Consider the following 18,168-nt stretch of genomic DNA (forward strand, 5'->3'; position numbering starts at 1 on the left):
GTAAAAAAATCTGGGCACCCCTGGTGTAAAGAATACATTTGAGTATTGTCCTATTGTCATTGTACAGTGCATGTGCCGCTACACCATTTGTATTCAAATATCCAACAGCTTGAAAATCCCTCACAATTTGTGGAACGTTTGCTTATGAAACACTCGCGAGCCCAATTTTTCCTCGCAACTTTGGGGGGGTGGGGGGAAATCCCATTTTGAAATACTGGGAAGTCTGCCCACTCCCGAAATAATGAGAATGGTGATAATAATTCTGTTGTATGAATGCAAGGGGTTAATTTTACCTTCTGCCATCGAGTAAAGGTTTGTTAAATCATTTAACCTGTCATTAGACGTGACTGACATGCACAGATGAACATAATTCCGATGTTATTTGTACTACAGAAATCATTTTCTGACCAGTTAAGTGAAACTCATAATGTAATAGCGATAACCCGATCATCATCTCTCGCAGCACTGAGCGTTGGGACTCACTGGCCTAAATGCTTAATTTAGTCGTCATGATGGGAACGCGCTCGCTCACAAGTTGTTTCGGAGCTGCTGGGAACCCAGCACTGATCTTTCCTATCCGGGCTGCCCTAGATGTTATTTCAACTCCTTACCTAACTTTGGCCCCGCAGGGTGCCACGAATCCAATCCCCCACCCGCCCCCAGAGGGACACAACGGTGCATGTCTTGGAGGGGTCAGGGGTCCGGCGAAGTCTTTTCAAGCCGTGAAACTCAAGCGGCTCAGTGGGGAGGCGAGAGCGGCCGAGGGGAACGCACCACCCTGTTTTTCTTCATCAGCGCCTGATTAAATGACGGCGAGACAAAGACGCAGAGGAAGGACTCTCCTCGAGTTTGGAGGGTCACCGCGGAGTCTGAATATATCCACGATTATGATAACAATAACCACACTGCATCATTGTGAATTTAGAGGCTCTTGCTTGAAATTAAGAACACATTTCGCTGTCACGTAGTCGCTTTGTTGCAAAGACAGAGAAAATTGTGACTGCTCAATTTCAACTAAAGAACATGATCAACAATAACAGAATCTCTAGGGGCTTTTTTACCCCAAATGTGTATATAGAGTAATCCCTGGATAAGGGCAGTCACCAAATTCAGATACTGTATACCCATTTTTTTCAGAGGAACTTTTCCACGAATATTTTCTTTGCGGCTTGTTTCCTTTTGTCTTCTGTTTCTTGTTGGCTAGCTGGCAACCAATCAGTGGGATCAACTGTCACCGACGTCTGATGCCATTTTATGGATTGAATCGGGCGAAAACCAGTCGATTTGATTCAACTTTTCTCAAGAACACTTGTTACTTTTGTCAAATGGCGAGTGCCAGTATCATTTACCCTTTATTTTAAAATAAGTACATTTTAGATTTTCATGGATTATATTCACCACTTTCCAAAATCCTTTTTACACTGTACAGTATGTTGAAGTGACGGTAAGCACTGAGAGAAGCTTTGCATGTAGACAAACTATTTCTTTTTAAGGGCAGTACTTGCAAGATGAGTTTGAAATGATGTTATAGTATTTGATCATAGCTTTTGCTTTTTATAGTTTCAACTATTTGTACGGGCAGTTAACTACTTTTAGGCGAGGCCTCAATTACTCAGGTCTCACGAAAAGCGGGGATTTAGAGTATTTCAGTAAATGGGTGAACATCAGCGGAAAAGCAAGGAGAAAAGAGAGAAATGAATAAGGGGAAGGCATACGCTCATTTTCTTGCACCTGATTTATAATAGCCTGCATGCGTGCAATAACCACCAACCCAAACTCTGCGCCACTTGGTAATCCTGGAGGATCATCACTTCCATCTGTGCAACACATGCTCCAACTTTTCAAAAACAAGCTTTTCATCCTATCGGACAATTCGCTCACATTTTAATCTCTCTTTGACTCCATTTAGATGCCCTTTCTTGAGGTTTCAAGGAAAGCATAAAGGGGAGCAGGCTCGTGTGTATGTGTAAATGAAGTAATTTTATTTTTATAGATACATTTTTTTACAGTAATGTGTTGCCCGTATATTTTGCCACACCCTCGTGCAAGCTGGCCAACATTATTCGGAGCCATAAAGGTCAATCGCTGTGAATGCACATAGACATAACGTGAATGATTTTTAACAGTTTGCTTTCCATAGGCTACCTTATGGATTTTAGGACATGTTAAAAAAAAATAAATCAATGTGACCCTCAGTTTGCACTCCACTGTCCAGTTTAGTTCATTTTATTTGATGACAAAAATGTAGACTAGGGAGAAAAAAATAAATAAATCAATGGCCACTTTCTTAGGTACACCTCAGACCAACAAGGCTGTTTTGAATATTACAGTGTCACTGAATTGGTGAATGTCTGAATCGGTCATTTTGAACATGAAAGCAAAACAATCAAAACTACGCAGTGATTCATGTTTAAAAAGGAAAGAGAATAAACCCGGATTTAACAACCCAACCCATTCTGTATGTTCAGTTAAGTTACTGTATAGTCAACATCTATACCACTGCCATGACAACAACGCCAACGAAAAATGAACATGATTATAATGCATAATGTAAAGAGATATTTACATCATCATTATGAATTGGCGAGGACGAGGGAACCAAACTATAACAAAATCATCAGATAGACAAGTACCAAATAGGAAATGCAAACCAAAAAAATAATCAAACAGCACCCTTGTGAACACCTGGAAAGAATCAAAAGCCAGTTTCATCGGTGTACCATGTAGAAATATGATTTTTATCTTTATTTTTAAATTGCTTGAAATATGGACATTGTTTTAAGCCCTCAATTAAACTATTAAGCAAAATTAGGAAGACACAGAATGTTTAACACCCATCATAAACCTGAATGCATTAATTAATTAATAATAGAAAACCGTTAAATGAGTTATGACTGAAGCACTTGAAACCTAAACTTGTTTTCCTGAGCATAGTCACCAAAGTTGATGTTATTTTCTATTTGGAGTATGAGAAATACCTGTTTGCGAAGGTAACTCGTCGGAAGTATTGTCGTAATATGTATTGTGAGCCCAATTGATTTTTTTTAATTATTATTGGCTCACAAAAAAAATCTCAAATTTACTACCAATATTGCAATAGTGTTGTCAAAGTCATTTTGAAATCTTTAATTTTGTGGATATTGTGAGTAGTGCCCATCAAAATGGAGCCACTTTAGTAAGGCTGGAAAGGTTTTTTTTTTTATTAACTCCATCACCATGGTTACAGCTGCAGTTTGGTTTTGTGCCCTGGAGAAAGACAATATTGAACTTGTACAGCAGCAAATTCATTCAAGATTTCTGTTTTTTTCTGGCTGTCAGCGTTTGTTCAGAGAAGTGTTCTAAAGCATTGAGCAGGTGTTCTGACATTTTCATGCACCGACTCCAATCAAGGCAAAAAATATTAAGGGAAAAAAAAAGGTCCAGTGGTGGTCAGGATTTAAGAGAGCAGTCACTCATCCAGAGTTGCAAAATTAGCATCTCTTGCAAATTTGTTGGAGTGGGCCTCTTTGGGTTCACATTGGCCAGAAGAAAAAAAATACTCTAGTAGGTTTATGTATGATAGAAAGATAAAGTGAAGAATGATACTTTTATTGCCGAGCCAGAAGATTGAGGGCTGAGATATGATGTCAAAAGAAACACAGAAGGTAGTTTCCTCGGCCAAAGAGTGTTTTTTTTTCAATAGCAGAATTACATACAAAGACTTTGGGATTTTCTTAAAAAAGAAAAAAAAAAAAAGTGATGCATCTGGTTTCATGCTAGCTGTTTTTTATGTATAGATTATTTAATAAAATATATTGAAGTGTTCTAGTCCGTTCATTCCTACGGTGCAAAGAGGCAGCGATCATAAATAACGTGCGAAAGAAGCCTGAATTTATTGTATTTGTATGGTGCAAGGTGGTTTGCAAGTTATGCATAACAGAAATGCTTTACACTGAACCCCCCACCCGTGGTTTGTTAGCCATAAATTCGCCTCTTTATGCTTTTTTTTTCTGTGGAACTGAATTTCAGCCCTTTGAAGGAAAACTCACAAATTCCCATTTGTTGTAATCTTTCCGTTACATTCTCAGATGCCTCAAGATGGCACCAAAGGGCTGGCGAATCCAAATGTGGTAATTAGGGTCAAAGAAGTACAGTACGTTGAAGTGATCAACCTCAACAGACTGTGTATTGGGGCGGAGCTAAGTTTAGCCTAAGTTGTTGTGGAAGTGGAACGTATAGGCATATTTTAAAAAAATTCATTTATCCATCCATTTTCCATTTTTGCCACTTATCCTCACGAGGGTCGCAGAGAGTGCTGCAGCCTATCCCAGCTGTCAACAGGCAGGAGGCGGGGTACACCCTGAACTAGTTGCCAGCCAATCGCAGGGCACATGGAGATAGACAACAGCCACACTCACAATCACACCTAGGGGCAATTTAGAGTGTCCAATTAATGTTGCATGTTTTTGGGATGTGGGAGGAAACCCACACAGGCACGGGGAGAACATGCAAACTCCACACAGGCGGGGCCGGGATCGAACCTCTATTAGCTACATTTTTTACTTAATCAGTGGTTCCTCTCTAGAAAAGATACTTAGGGTTTGACCGCATCTCTTTTTGAGGGCATATTATCTTATAATACTCGTGTCCTACCTCTCATTAAATTAAGCAGCTGTACCTAAGGACGTGTCCCGTGGGTATATAATGTATGTATGGTTGGGAAAGCAACATGTATGTAATTGTGTAAATTACAGCTGCAGGCTAAATGAGTTGCGCAGCTGTATCGGACTGTAGCTGCTATGAGAATCATCTGCATTCCCAAAGTTGACTTTCTTGGACGGCTCCCGGCCTCCGAAGCCAAGTGAGACTTGAAGTTATGACGAGATGAGTCACTTGGCGTAATCAAGTCAGTTTAGGTGCAATGTAGAAGTGTGTGAAAGGGTTTCACGTTGGGCCTCCGGGTCCTGCAGGGGAGCGCTCGACTGCCCCGGCCCACATGTCGGGTCGATCACATGTGCCACGGCGCTGCAGGGGTCGGTGCGAGGCGGGAGGGGGGAACGGCTTCGATTTGACCCATCGAGCGTAGTCGCTATGCAGAACGCCGGCTGTGTGCAGTAAATTCTCTTTAAAGAGGGTTTACTTCTGCTATTAATGGCCGACGCAGATTTACGGTGCCCTGGTGACAGAGAAAGGTTTTAAAGAACTCCCTCCAAACTTTCTCCACCCTTTGCCAGAAACGCAGTGGTGTGCATTTGCGGTGGGGTTTTACCTGCAGCTGACCTCAAGAGAAAGTACCTTACAAATTGCTAAAGACGTTAGGCTCTTTTACACAGAGATTCCACATCATGGTCTGGCAAGACGCCATTTATTCATCTATGCGAGGCATATATCAAAATCACCTTTTTGTATTTGTGTGTGTGGAAAAACTATTAAAATGAAGTGCCTTTGGTGTCCTCGCAAGATTGCTGTCCACCCTCTCATTATTGGGAAACTGCCGCTTTAAGAATCCCTCTTACATTACTATCAGCATTTTGGATTCCTTTGCTTGAGGCGGAAATAGTGGTTAGCTCCACAGTAAATATTTGCACTCCTGTTTTACAATTCACATCATATTACGAGTGGAGTTGGATGTCAAACTTAACACGTCCACTGTCGTTGTGAGATTTTTAATTGGCATCAGGGAATGTTGAGAAATGTTTAACCCATCTGTTGAACAGTTTGGAGTCTTTTTTGCTCATTAAATCAGGTTGCACAGCGAAGGTCCATCCATCCATCCATTTTCTTTGCCGCTTATCCTCACAAGGGTCGCAGGGAGTGCTGGAGCCTATCCCAGCTGTCAACGGGAGGGAGGCGGAGTACACCCTGAACTGGTTGCCAGCCAATCGCAGGGCACATTGAGAAACTCATAATCACACCGAGTGTCCAATTAATGTTGCAAGTTTTTGGGATGTGGGAGGAAACCGGAGTGCCCGGAGAAAACCCACGTAGGCACGGGGAGAACATGCAAAATCCATACAGGTGGGGCCGGGATCAAACCCAGGTCCTCAGAACTGTGAGGCCAACGCTTTACCAGCTGAACGTGAACATTAGCCAGAATTATCAACCCTTCATTAGCCATATTGCCATCAAGCGTACATATTTTGCTGTTTGAACGTACTTTGCCTGCTTGCAGTATTCTCTTTTCCCAATGGAAAAAAAAAACTGACTTGACCAATACTGCATGCCATCTATTTAATACAATGGTTTAACAGGAAATGGGTGAAACTGGAAAATGTAAAAGGCAGATGATATGATATCTATTTGTGGATTTCGGCGTATTGGGCTCATTCGGTAATGACTTCAAACTTGCAAGCTCTAGTTAAGAGGAAAATAGTAATTGCTCACAAAGAAGGATGTTGAAGTTATGCATCTCAACTGAGAGACAAAGATCTTTGCATGTCAAAGAGGAGCTAAGTCTGGTTAGCGGAGGAGTAGTGAGTCCAAGGGTCTTGACTGTGTGTGTATATTTTTGCGCTGTTGAGTGGCTATTAAAAAGCTCAAGCTAACAAACAATGGAAGTCTCATTACTGCTTGACAGTTCCTAGTTGTACAAATTGCGAAGGCAACGTACATGTGTACTTAATGCAAGAAATTGTAGCAAGCATGGAGAGCAGAGGTAACGTTAGCGTCGAGCCTACGAGCAAGGCGGGCTAGTTTGTCTCGGAATAGTCTGAAAGAGACGAAATTGTCTCTGATGTGCTGTCCCAGATTTGTTGTTATTATGCAAAAGTAAAATGAAGAGAAAATTGGAATCAGCGGATGCAAAACCGCTCTCTTCATCTGTCTGTGTGTTTCTTCCCTCAGGTGCTGTTCGCCTTGAACCAGACGCTGCTGCAGCACGAGGGTGTCCGAGCGGGCAGTCTGCAGGGCTCCTACACCACCGAGGACCTCATCACTCACTACAACTGCGGGGACCTGAGCTCCATCATCTTTAACCACGACAACTCACAGGTCTGCATGATCTACCACGCCGCGTTATCGGCCATGTTTTCATGGCTATTCTGTACCTGACGATGGATAAAAATTGTTGTCATGGTTGCTTGCTGACATGACAGCAGTTCTGGAACCTGAAAATCTAATCAAAACTCTTTTAAACAGCACTGCATGAATATTGAAACTGATCAGAGTGTTTATAAAATGGCTCTGGAAAAGCCCTAGGTGGCCAAAGCAGTTGGTCGCCATTTTGGTCCGGTTTCTTTACAAGATAACGTCACCAACTGCAAATATAACGTGTACTGGATATAAAAAGCCCCCCCCCCCATTTAATTTCATTTAAATAATTCAAAAACAACTTCCATTATTGCCATTGTCCTGTACCACCCAATTAAAAACATTAAAAACGTCAAATAACATGTGGTTGCACAAGTGTGCACACCTTCATAATTGGGGCTGTAGGTAATCAACCAATCACCCATGTTCACTGGGAATCAGCGCACACCTGCCTCCATTCATAAAGGTCACATTCTCGTAGGCTTTTCCTGACAATATGTTACAGGGTCAATTATGTAATTTGTAGAAAACATCACTTTGACAGTGGTGTCAGTATGTCAATCATTTCAAAAGCACAAACACAAAAACAGATTTTTAACAGGTCCTCTAACAAATTATTTTGTTTTACGCTGTTGAGATACACAAAGACAGTTTTCAGCCAGATTCCACTGGAGCTAGCAGCCGGCTACAAGAGTTAGCGTGTCAACAGTTAGCAAAATAAACACAACAGACTGGCTACCAAAGCAGATAACTTGCAAATTACCATGGCTAATATTACTTCAATCCACTCTGGAGTTGCACCACAAAGTGGAGAAGAGCAAAGAAATGGCTTCACCAAATAAGTATTTATTTTTCTACTCTAGGATACTACATTTACATTTTTAAGTTTTGATTACATATGATTACAGAAAATTCAATGGGAAAAACGTTTTTACCCACCAAACTTCAAAATCAATGTTAGAGCTGAACTTGCAGTACTGTGATAGTTTGGAACCATGATAGTTCTGCTCACAGTTATCATAGTGTCAGAATCCGATACCGGCCTAGTTGCATCGAAAGCAATAGGCTTCTTTGCTAGCTTGTAGCATAAGTTAATTTGACATGAAATTTATGAATCATGAAGTTTGCGTGAATTTCTTTTCAGTACAAAACAAAACTGCAAAACAAGATTAATAGCCACCCTTGCAGTTTATGAAAATGTTTTTCTGTATTTTATTTATTTATTTTTTGGCTCATTTTAAACACAAGCAGAAGCTAACCACACACAAAAACAACATGACCATTTTTTTCCCCCTAAATGGCAACCAGCCTCTTTGGATATGCACCGCGCATAACAATTGTCAAATTCTAAATAAATGGGCATGTCAAAAGATTCCGTTCAATTTCTGAAACATCTTTAGGTCACAAATAAACCGCAGTTCTTAGTGGGGGCTTCCCTGACTTGTATGTCTGTAACTATGACATATAATAAAAATACTCACGGGACATGAATCAGGAAATGCTTCAAAACAACACTGCATCTTCTTGATGATCAAAAAAATACTGGAGTTTCCAACATTTTACAAAACTGCTCTCATTTCAAAGAAAACAACAGCTTTACAGCTTCTAAAACCACACACGCAAAATGTTGTCACTCGATCTTGACACACTCCCAAGTCAGGTTTAACGGACACATTAAACCCGGCACACAAGGTAACCTTAGCTTTACAAGTTATTCACACCAGGGACCTGCAAGAAAGTGTGAATGTCACAGAGAGGGGGAAAGAAAAAAAGTTACAAATATTTTCACTCTTGGCCTCTCTCGCGTCACTTTCATGCTTTCTGCCCATTTGTCTCTCTTACTCGGCCGGCCCCGGGAGCTCGCTTCGGTGCTCCTTTCACGAGAGTGGACCGGCGGTGGCCTCCTGCCCTTTAAATCAGAGTAATCGAACCGTAATGAAATGACACGAAGTTGAGCTCTGTGGCACATGCTAGAGCCATCAGACGCCTGGGGCTCGGCGCATGGTGTGTTTATGTACGTGTGTGAGAGAGAAAGCAGAGTTAACACTAAGGACTGCGAGTGAGCGACTGATTGGATCCAGTTCGGAGACCTCCAACAGAGCCGCTCATGTTAAAAACAGCTCTGGTATCAATTGTGAAGTAGCTAGTAACAAACACTCGTATAACGCTATAATTTCAACACATTGCCTGAATGGAAATGCAATGGGGCAATATTGTAAAGTACTCTATAGAGAAGTTGTTCCACCTCATTTGTTCATATTTCACAGATCTTTGCCTAAGGAAAAGTGGAAATGGAGAAAATCTGCTCTAGTGTTATCAATTGCTGATCGGCCAGAGTTTTGTCCGATACCGTTAAACATTCAGAAGGTGATAATAAACGAAGGTGCGTGGAAAAATGAGAGACACTTGGCATAGAGGACCCATATTTAATGCCAAAGTCGATGTTTTTCGCTGAGAAGAAATCGGACTGTTAACCCGCTTTCACTTGTCTTGGACAACTGGATCATGTATCTGGTGAGTAAGTCGTCGAGATTTACACGGAAGAGTTTGAAAGCGTATAAAAGTCTGGACGCATACAAATACTTCGTTGCTGGATCTGTTCTCAACGGGGAGACGGCTATACGTTAACCTTTACCGAAATCCATTGATCTTTTCAGCTAGTATTCAATACAAATACCAATATTAAAATAAATGACCCCTGGTTTTACACAAACTCGCATTCACTAACTACGATTAGAAAAAAAAAAAAGAGGACAAGCGAGTCGGCTCTTCTGTACCGTTTCCCGAGAAGTATTTATCATGAAAGTTGGCTCATTTGAGAACAGTGCGTAAAAAAAATAAACAAATAAGATGAAACGTGTTGCAGCCACACGTTAAACTTCGGTAACACTCTCCGTGACAGATGTTTTTATTTTTAAAATATGCATTGTTCTCAAATGAGTCCAATGCGCATTTAAAAAAAGAAAATAAACCGCTGGCATAGGCTTCAGCCCCCGTACACGGAAGTGTGTTGCAGCCACACATTAACCTACATAAACCTCTGTGTGACCAACGGTTTATTTTCTTTTTTTAATTACGCATTGGACTCATTTGAGAACAATGCATATTAAAAAAAAAAAAAAAAAAAAGGCTGTCGGAGAGAGGTTTACCGAAGTTTAACGTGTGGCCACAACACGCTTCCGTGTACGTTGGAGACAACTCCCTGTTGTTGTTTTTTTTTTTTTTTAACACATTGTTCTCAAATGAACCAACTTGGCATTATAAGTACTTCTTGGGAATTTGAGAAGAATAATTCCTACCTGAAATGAAGTGATCGCTACACAGTCGTGTGTATTTTGGTTGGGCACCACCCATCATGTTTAATTGCCAAAATCCATTGATCTTTTCTCGTATTTTCAGCTGCTATTCTCTAGAATGACCTCTTTGAATATCTGTCAACCACCAGCACAACAGGTCTCGGGTATTGTGAATATTCTGCTACGGTTCAATGTCCCCCACACTGTCGAATAAATCTTTCTGACCAGCAATATGGCGCCGTGAAAATGGTGACATCACGTGCACGAGCTCTATTTCCCACACTAATTCTGGATCCCAGACTACACGTCTCTGTACTAGTGTCAGTGCTTCGCAACCAGAGTTTGTGCGTCCCCTCCAAGGGGCGAGCGAGTGTGCGTTACCGCTATGTATTAATTCAGTTCTGCTCCATGTAAATTTGGTTGTCAAAGTGAAAGTTCAAAAGATCTGTTACATAAAATAAATCCAAAATGTGATTTCATAATTATTAGGATATGAAAAATTTGCTGTTAGGCAAATCCTTGAACCGCTAGAATATGCTTTTTACCTGAGAAATGAATGGAAACGTTGTCTTGCTTGGGTGACCAACACTCAATCGTTAAAGTTGGTACTACTTTAAATAGGTGTCATGTATCATTGTGCACCATCATAAACACCACCCCATAAACCTGTACATTGGCTAATTTAATATGTGAAAAATAACTAAATAATGACCCTGTCAATGACTGAATTGGTAGGTTCCATTGCTGGCTGCCTACATAAACGTTTGTGCTCACACCAATCAAGAGGCCTTTAATACTTCAGAAAAAAACTCAAGTATTACTGCCATTTATTTTTAACAAAATGATTTCTCCTCATAGGTGGCAAGGTGGATCAGTTAAAAAAGCTTTGGCCTCACAGTTCAGAGGTCCCGGGATCAAATCCGGACCCGCCTATGTAGGAGTTTGCATGTTCTCCCCGTGCCTGCGCAGGTTTTCTCCGGGCACTCCGGTTTCCTCCCACGTTCCAAAAACATGCAAAATTAACTGGGCACTCAATTGCCCCTAGGTGTGATTGTGAGTGAGGCTGTTTGTCTCTACGTGCCCTGCGATTGGCTGGCAAACAACTCGGGGTGTACACCGCCTCCTGCCCCTTGACAGCTGTGATAGGCTGCAGCACTCCCCGCAACCCTCGTGAGGATAAGCAGCACAGAAAATGGATGGATGGATGGATTTCTCCTCTTTGTCTTTTAAAAATACTAACCTCCTGACTTTCAATCTTGAGGCGACATACTACTGCACGGCTCCCGCAGAGTGTTTCCAGACATTTCAAATGTTTAAGAGTTAATATATTTGTTCACAAGCTATTTTCAAGGCTGTAAATTGGTTAATAATGTGGAAAAAAAATCAGACAGTGTGGAAAAAGACCTATGGTACCAATTTGCAAAATTGACCATATTTAGGGTTTCTGCCTCAAACCGATAATCATCTTGATCTTCGATTAACAAGACTCATTAAGTCTCATCCTTCCTTTGGAATGTGATCACAAAAAAATCCAAAACAAGAAGCGAGACAGACGGCCAGTTTATCTCTTCATGCTTGCCATTTCTGAATCTTACAATCTTAAGAGACTTTACATCGAATGTAATATACTCTAAGCGTGAAGTCAAGAAGGTGTCAGTTAAAAGATGGATGCAAGCGAGCAAGACTTGCTCACGCGTAGTGCAATAAATCACTAAAAAGTGTCAAACACAAATACATGAAACATCTGCGCTCACACCAAATGATGTCCGTCTCTCACCGGCAACTCGATAGCATTTCATTTGTCTTACTGAGGCAAGGCGGGGATCGCTACACAGTACGCGTTTCAGTGATTCACTGCTCTTAAATAAGCTAATAAAACGTCACGTTGTTACGGGTGTAGATTTTGACTGGCGTGCGAAGTTTAACACCCGACAATGACTGCCCACTCGCCTTTGCGTGGATAGCGATTGTTGTTGTTGGAGACAGGTCGCCACGCGTCTGATGCTCTAAATGCGTGCAGCTGGAGAACATGCAAAACAGGCAAAACAGAGGTGGCAATTCCGGTGAGCTCTGTCTGAAATGCACAAGTCAGATCCGATATTATCCTCTTGATAGACCAATTTGGCGGTGTAAAAAGTGTTTAAAAAAAAAAAGATTTTGGAGACTGGTAAATATAATCCATGAAAATCAAATAGAATTTTTTAGATGGTTAAAATATAGGGTTAATTTTCAGACACTCCCTACTAGTATAATGTGTGGCCAAGGGAAAAAAAACGAGTAAAAGCTACCTAAAAGTCACCAGTATTACAATATGTATCACGTGATGTTTTTTTTTTTTTTTTTGCATGAATGAGCCATCGTCGTTGGGTAGTTTTCACATGTGGCTCGCACATTCCGTCCACTGCGTTTTTGCCAGATTCTCTATGCAAAATAGCATTGGCCATTTGTGACAACGAATGACTCTGATTGGCTGTTGGCTAGCGAACCAGCACAAAAGCAAACAAACGACAAAGAAAAAGCCACTGTATGGTAAAATAGAGGTGGATGAAACGTTGATCCTTACTGAGATTTGTTGCTGCTTGTATTATGAGAGTCGGGCAAGGTTAGCGGGCCATCTGTGCATTTTATTTCATAAAACCATCTCTGGGGATTCTTCGTAAAAGTGATTTCTCGGCCAGGCTCGATAGGGTATGGGAAAATGTTGAGGTTGTGTCTTCCGCAAGTCTTCAGACACTGGAAAAATAGGGTGACTAAAATAAAAACATTTTTTAGGAGTATACAAGGTATCGTATGGGGGGGCAAGGGCTCCCTGACACAACCCCCACGCCCCCATTTCGCCATGGTTGGAATGGAACCATAAATGTGTGATAAACCATCCAAGTTTTGTATTTTATAGCTATTGAATTAATGTCTTTGCCCAAAATATGTGGTTGAAATTTACACAATTAAAGTGACTGCAAATTGTTGCACTAAATTCATTGGACAAATGACTCTTATAAATGTATTTATTTATTTTTAGGGTGACCATAAAGTTACATGGTAGCAGGCACCAGGCAACATCCAAACAACAGCACAGTGATGAACCCTCCAGTAGAAGGGGGTGGCTCATTTGTACAGCTTCAAAAACTTTTGAGAAATTTTTTTTTGACTTTTTCTTTATACATATATATATCATGTCATCACGTGATACATATTGTAATACCGGTGACTTTTAGGTAGCTTTTACTCATTTTTTTTTCCTTGCAGTTCCTTGTCACCAAATTACTTCATGACATTCCTATTGGACGGTAAATATGTGTGGGATTACTGTACAGTCTTGTATGTCTACTTCAAATGCCCACCATGAATCGCTTCCCAATGAAATACTCTTTTCCTCTTCCTTTTACCCCCACCCCTCCTCCAGTTACCCCACTTCATCAACAGTTCTCTGCCGGCCCACGAACGCACCACGGCTCAACAGATCGACAGCTACTTCCGCCAGGAGCTCATCTACAAGCGCAACGAGCGCATGGCTCGCCGCGTGTCCGCTCTGCTGCAGAGGAATCCCAACCAGACCTACTTTTTTGCCTTCGGCGCCGGTGAGCTAGTTAGCACAGGGAGGGGGAGCCCACACAATTTGCATATTAAAGCAGCCCCTAGGAGACGTTTTGGTTTGATTTAGTATGCAATGGAATCTCTCTTTGTGTTATTGTGTGTTTATAGTGAACAATTCACTCCGTTTGAAAGCATAACAAGCGAAAAAGGAGGATAATAGCACACAATCGCTCACAGACCTCTGGCACAGAAAAATGTTTAGACATTTGTGCACACATACATTGACACACGCAGGCACACACTCATAAGTCTCGATTACAGCTAGCTCGTATGCACATTAGAAACAAAGAAACGAGCTGTTGGTTTCAATTAGCATTCTTAGCTAATGCTGCTAATGTTTCCCCAAATTGTACGTGTGCACGCGCTCGTGTCCGTGCGTAAAAGTTAGACGCAAATACCACTTTCACCAGCAATCAGTTGTAATGACAATTCTTACTCATGTTACATGCTGTCAAAAACAATGTAATAATGTAAAAAAACAACATAGAAGATATCGAGTGTTTCCAATTACAAGGACCGCATGGTACAACATTACGATGTGTTCTACATTCTTCACAGGGTTAGACCAGCTATATTTTATTTAAGGCCAGGGCAAGGGGGTGGCGGAAGACATTCTTGGAATTTTTTGTACTTCATCATTATTATTCATAGGCTAAATCAATCACCATCTTGAGGCCTTGTGTTCAACTATTCAAAAACTCACATTTCCAGGCGCAAAAATGACCAAGAAAGCAAAAAAAAGAAAAAACAACTTTTGACTTTCAAAATAGGTCGACAGCGGGACCACAGTGTTGCTCGAGTATTCCACAAAATGTCTCTAGGATAATTGAATTGAATTAAAAAGATTTGATCGTGACAGGGCGACATCAATTAGAAGCTCTAAACTTGCATTCCTGAACTGTTCCCATTATCTTAGCGTTACACAAGCAGACATCAAATAAAGTTATGTGATTGATTTAAATATGTGCCAGTTGAAAAGTGAAACGTTCAAAAACCGAAGCGCGTTTTCCCGTTACAATGAATGGAAAATTAAATAATGCGTTCCAAGCCTTGAAAATTTGTTTTTTTTTTTTAAACTTTTCCTGATAATAAACTGCATAGTAGAAATACATGTATAGTTTAAATACTTTATATAATTAAATCATTGAAGAAATATCTTTATTTTTGGCTTAAAATGTATGCTATAGCAGTAGAGTATGCTAGGCTGGGAGTGCATTGCCGTATTTGTAGCGACTCGCCCCCCCAGCTTTGTAAACATTTTTTTTTTTTAAATCAACAAAAGTGCAGAATAACTTTAAAGAAGCAAAAATCAGAGGGGAAAAACAGACAATTTGTTTTTCATTTGCACAGAAAGCACATAACGTACAATTTTTTTTACTTGCAACAAGAGGTAGGGTTAATGGAAGAAAAGAAAAAAGCAATGCAAAACAACTGTTTCAAATGTCTTTGGTGGGGGTGACTCGCCCCTTTTTAACAAAGAAAAAAATCTAACGTAGACTTTCTGCCGTCTTTTGAGCACAAGCCTGAAGTGGCTCATCATAACATCATTGAAATTTCATTCTGCTTTGATAGGGTGATGTAGTTCTACAAAATTATGGATGTCGTTCCATTTAGTGCAGATAGCTTTTATATCGGCACTTGAGACATCCTTCCGGCCTTCAGCCACATCAGAATGAGAAGCAACTTTTCGACTTCCTCCAAGATCTGTGGCCTCTGCTTGGTCAACACGGTTGTTTTGAGGGCATCCTTGTGTTTCACAAATGGTGCTGATCGTCGATTTCGCCATGCCATACTTCTTCGATAGCTCAGAAACACGCACACCAGATTCGTATTCGACTATCAATTCCTTCTTGGGGTTTACAGTTTTACGCACCGCTTTCCTTTTTTCAGCACCAGAACCACTTGCCTTCTTTGGCACCACGATCGGGGTTAATATTGCTCAATTGGAACAAATAAAAGTCAAAACCGGGACAGACGGCAGAGGAGTGTGTGGGTCAACTGGTTGCGTCACCTGCGTTACGTCGTTTCCGTATTTTTCGGGGGTGTATTTGAAAGCACAATAACAAATCGTCGTGGGTCAGCTGGTCGGGGCGTTCGAATGCAAATATTCGTTCGAAAACCAAAGCAAAAAATCTCAAAATTTTCAATTCGAAAAACGATTTGTACGAAAACAGAGACGTTTGAAAACCGAGGAACCACTGTACTCTGTTTTATGATTAATTCAACAGTAGTCTTAAACTGAAAGTTGAATTAAAGGCTTTGAATTGAATTTAAAAAAAAATAATGATCTGCTCAATGGCTGATTGTGAAGTGAGTTGGATGAGTTCACTGCCATCATACTGTCTTTGGTCGAAGAAAAACTCAAAAACCGTGTAGTTTTGGAGGATTACAAAAAAATAAAATCACATGAAAGAACCAAACAACAATCCGGGTGCATGTTAGCACAATGGAAGTTGTGAAATCGTATTTGTTCGTGCTTAACTGACTTTACCGCATCAAACTCAACACAAATTTGGGGTTTAGTAGGGAAATTTTTAAAACGTATTGAAGGTTTCACCAGACATGGTTCAGAATACAAAACAGTTGGGCTTCTTCATTTTAACGGCTAGTGTATCTTTTCCAACAGTGTGGGAACAATTTTTTTTGGGGGGGCCTTTTAATTTCCCATGAGATGATGCCCGTACACATAGCAAGATCTATAAAGGTGAATCCGGTGCACCTTCGGGATTTTCGTCAAACAGAAATCCCAAAAGCAAAACAAAACAGGCTGCTCGCAAGGAAAAAGGCATCTAAGGCAGCATCTCGTGTCAAATCCGTTTACATTTGCAGCTGTTCTGGTCCCATCCAGGAGTTTTTGCAGCGTGCGATTAAACCAAACGAGGTGGCTCGGCTTGGAAATCCGTTTTTGACCGGTTTTGGTTGGCACACCTACACCTTCCTGACTGGAAGTGCCTTTGCGTGTGAAGTGAATGCTTTTCAAATTAGGAAGGCGGATTTTCCGTCCCTCCAATTGGACACATCTGCATACGTTCTTAGCGTCTTAATTCAAATGACAAAAGCGCAAGGTTAAAATCGAGAGGAGAACCATAAGAGACTGGAAGTGCAAATATTGTCAGATGTGATGGACAGTTTTGTGACAATTAAATGACATATTCTTTATTCATATTTTGCTCAGCGAGTAGCACAGAAATGAAAAAATACCTTTTTTTTATTTTTGTAAAAACTTTTTTTTATAACTCTAGAAAGGCAATCACATGCTAATCACTATCAAAAACATGCTGCTCATTTGTACGTACGTTGGAAAACCATTTATATGACTTTATATGACTAGAAAAGAATAATATATTAATATTACAAGTTAGGGTAGTATCAAGTTTTCAAATGTTCATTCATCATTAAAATTGTGAAATAAAATCTTAAACAGCAGTCGACTGGTTTGCACATCCGCCTCTCAGTTCAGAGGTCGGAGGTTCGGGACCCTCCTGTGTGGAGTTTGAATGTCTGCACGGCTGGCCCTGTATGTCGCTATCTCTGACAGAGGTCAGCGTAGGCCAGTGGTGGTCATGAATTATAACATTTAATGCTAATCTACATTTCACATATACAAATGTATGAGAAACATTACAGTATCCACAGGGAAGAGCTCGGACGACAAACTAAAGTCACACTTGTCCATCTGAGTGAATGTATTGACGATTAGCAGGGCAGTTGTGCACTACGACGAACTTTCACCCCCCCAAAACTGATCATATTGTTAAATTATTCTCATTTGATGTGGTTTTTAGCTTCGATTCAATACTGTGTTAAGACTATATATATATATACACACAGATGCGTCAGCGGGTGGTTTTTCAGCTCGGGTGGCAACAATTCGAGTTTCCTGCCAAGCTTTCCGAGGTGATTTGTGTTGCTGTCATTTTTATACATTCTGATGTTTTGCAAGTGAGCGTGTCGTAATATTTGGAAGAGCTGTCACTTCATGTCAACAACAACAACACCAAAGTGGCACTTGTACCAAGTTGAACGTAAGATTGCATAATATTGGCTCACTTTGGTAGTACACTGGACAATGAAAACTGTGGCGCACTGAATGCATCACTGGGAATGAGACAGGCTAACAAAAAGAGGTGGTCTTGTACATTAAACATATGTTCACTTGGTTCAAATATTTAAAAAAAATTTTTTACAATTGTTTATATTGATAGTTTAAAACTATGATTTCAAACAACTTCAAATTTTAAAAGTAATCTTATAACAAAACCCTAAAAAT

The 18,168-nt window shown here is 40.6% G+C and overlaps 1 protein-coding gene across 2 annotated transcripts in view; it reads left to right on the forward strand.

Annotated features, from left to right (window-relative positions):
• trabd2b (TraB domain containing 2B) overlaps positions 1-18,168 on the forward strand; it is a 76,702-nt gene that overhangs the window by 42,639 nt on the left and 15,895 nt on the right. For both annotated transcript variants that reach the window (XM_061825948.1, XM_061825949.1), the window contains exons 3-4: positions 6,823-6,969; positions 13,708-13,882. In XM_061825948.1, the coding sequence (XP_061681932.1) occupies positions 6,823-6,969; positions 13,708-13,882 (322 nt within the window). The remainder of the gene's footprint in view (positions 1-6,822; positions 6,970-13,707; positions 13,883-18,168) is intronic.

The sequence above is a fragment of the Syngnathoides biaculeatus genome, chromosome 7, assembly GCF_019802595.1.
Source record: "Syngnathoides biaculeatus isolate LvHL_M chromosome 7, ASM1980259v1, whole genome shotgun sequence".
NCBI classification, from domain to species: Eukaryota; Metazoa; Chordata; class Actinopteri; order Syngnathiformes; family Syngnathidae; genus Syngnathoides; species Syngnathoides biaculeatus.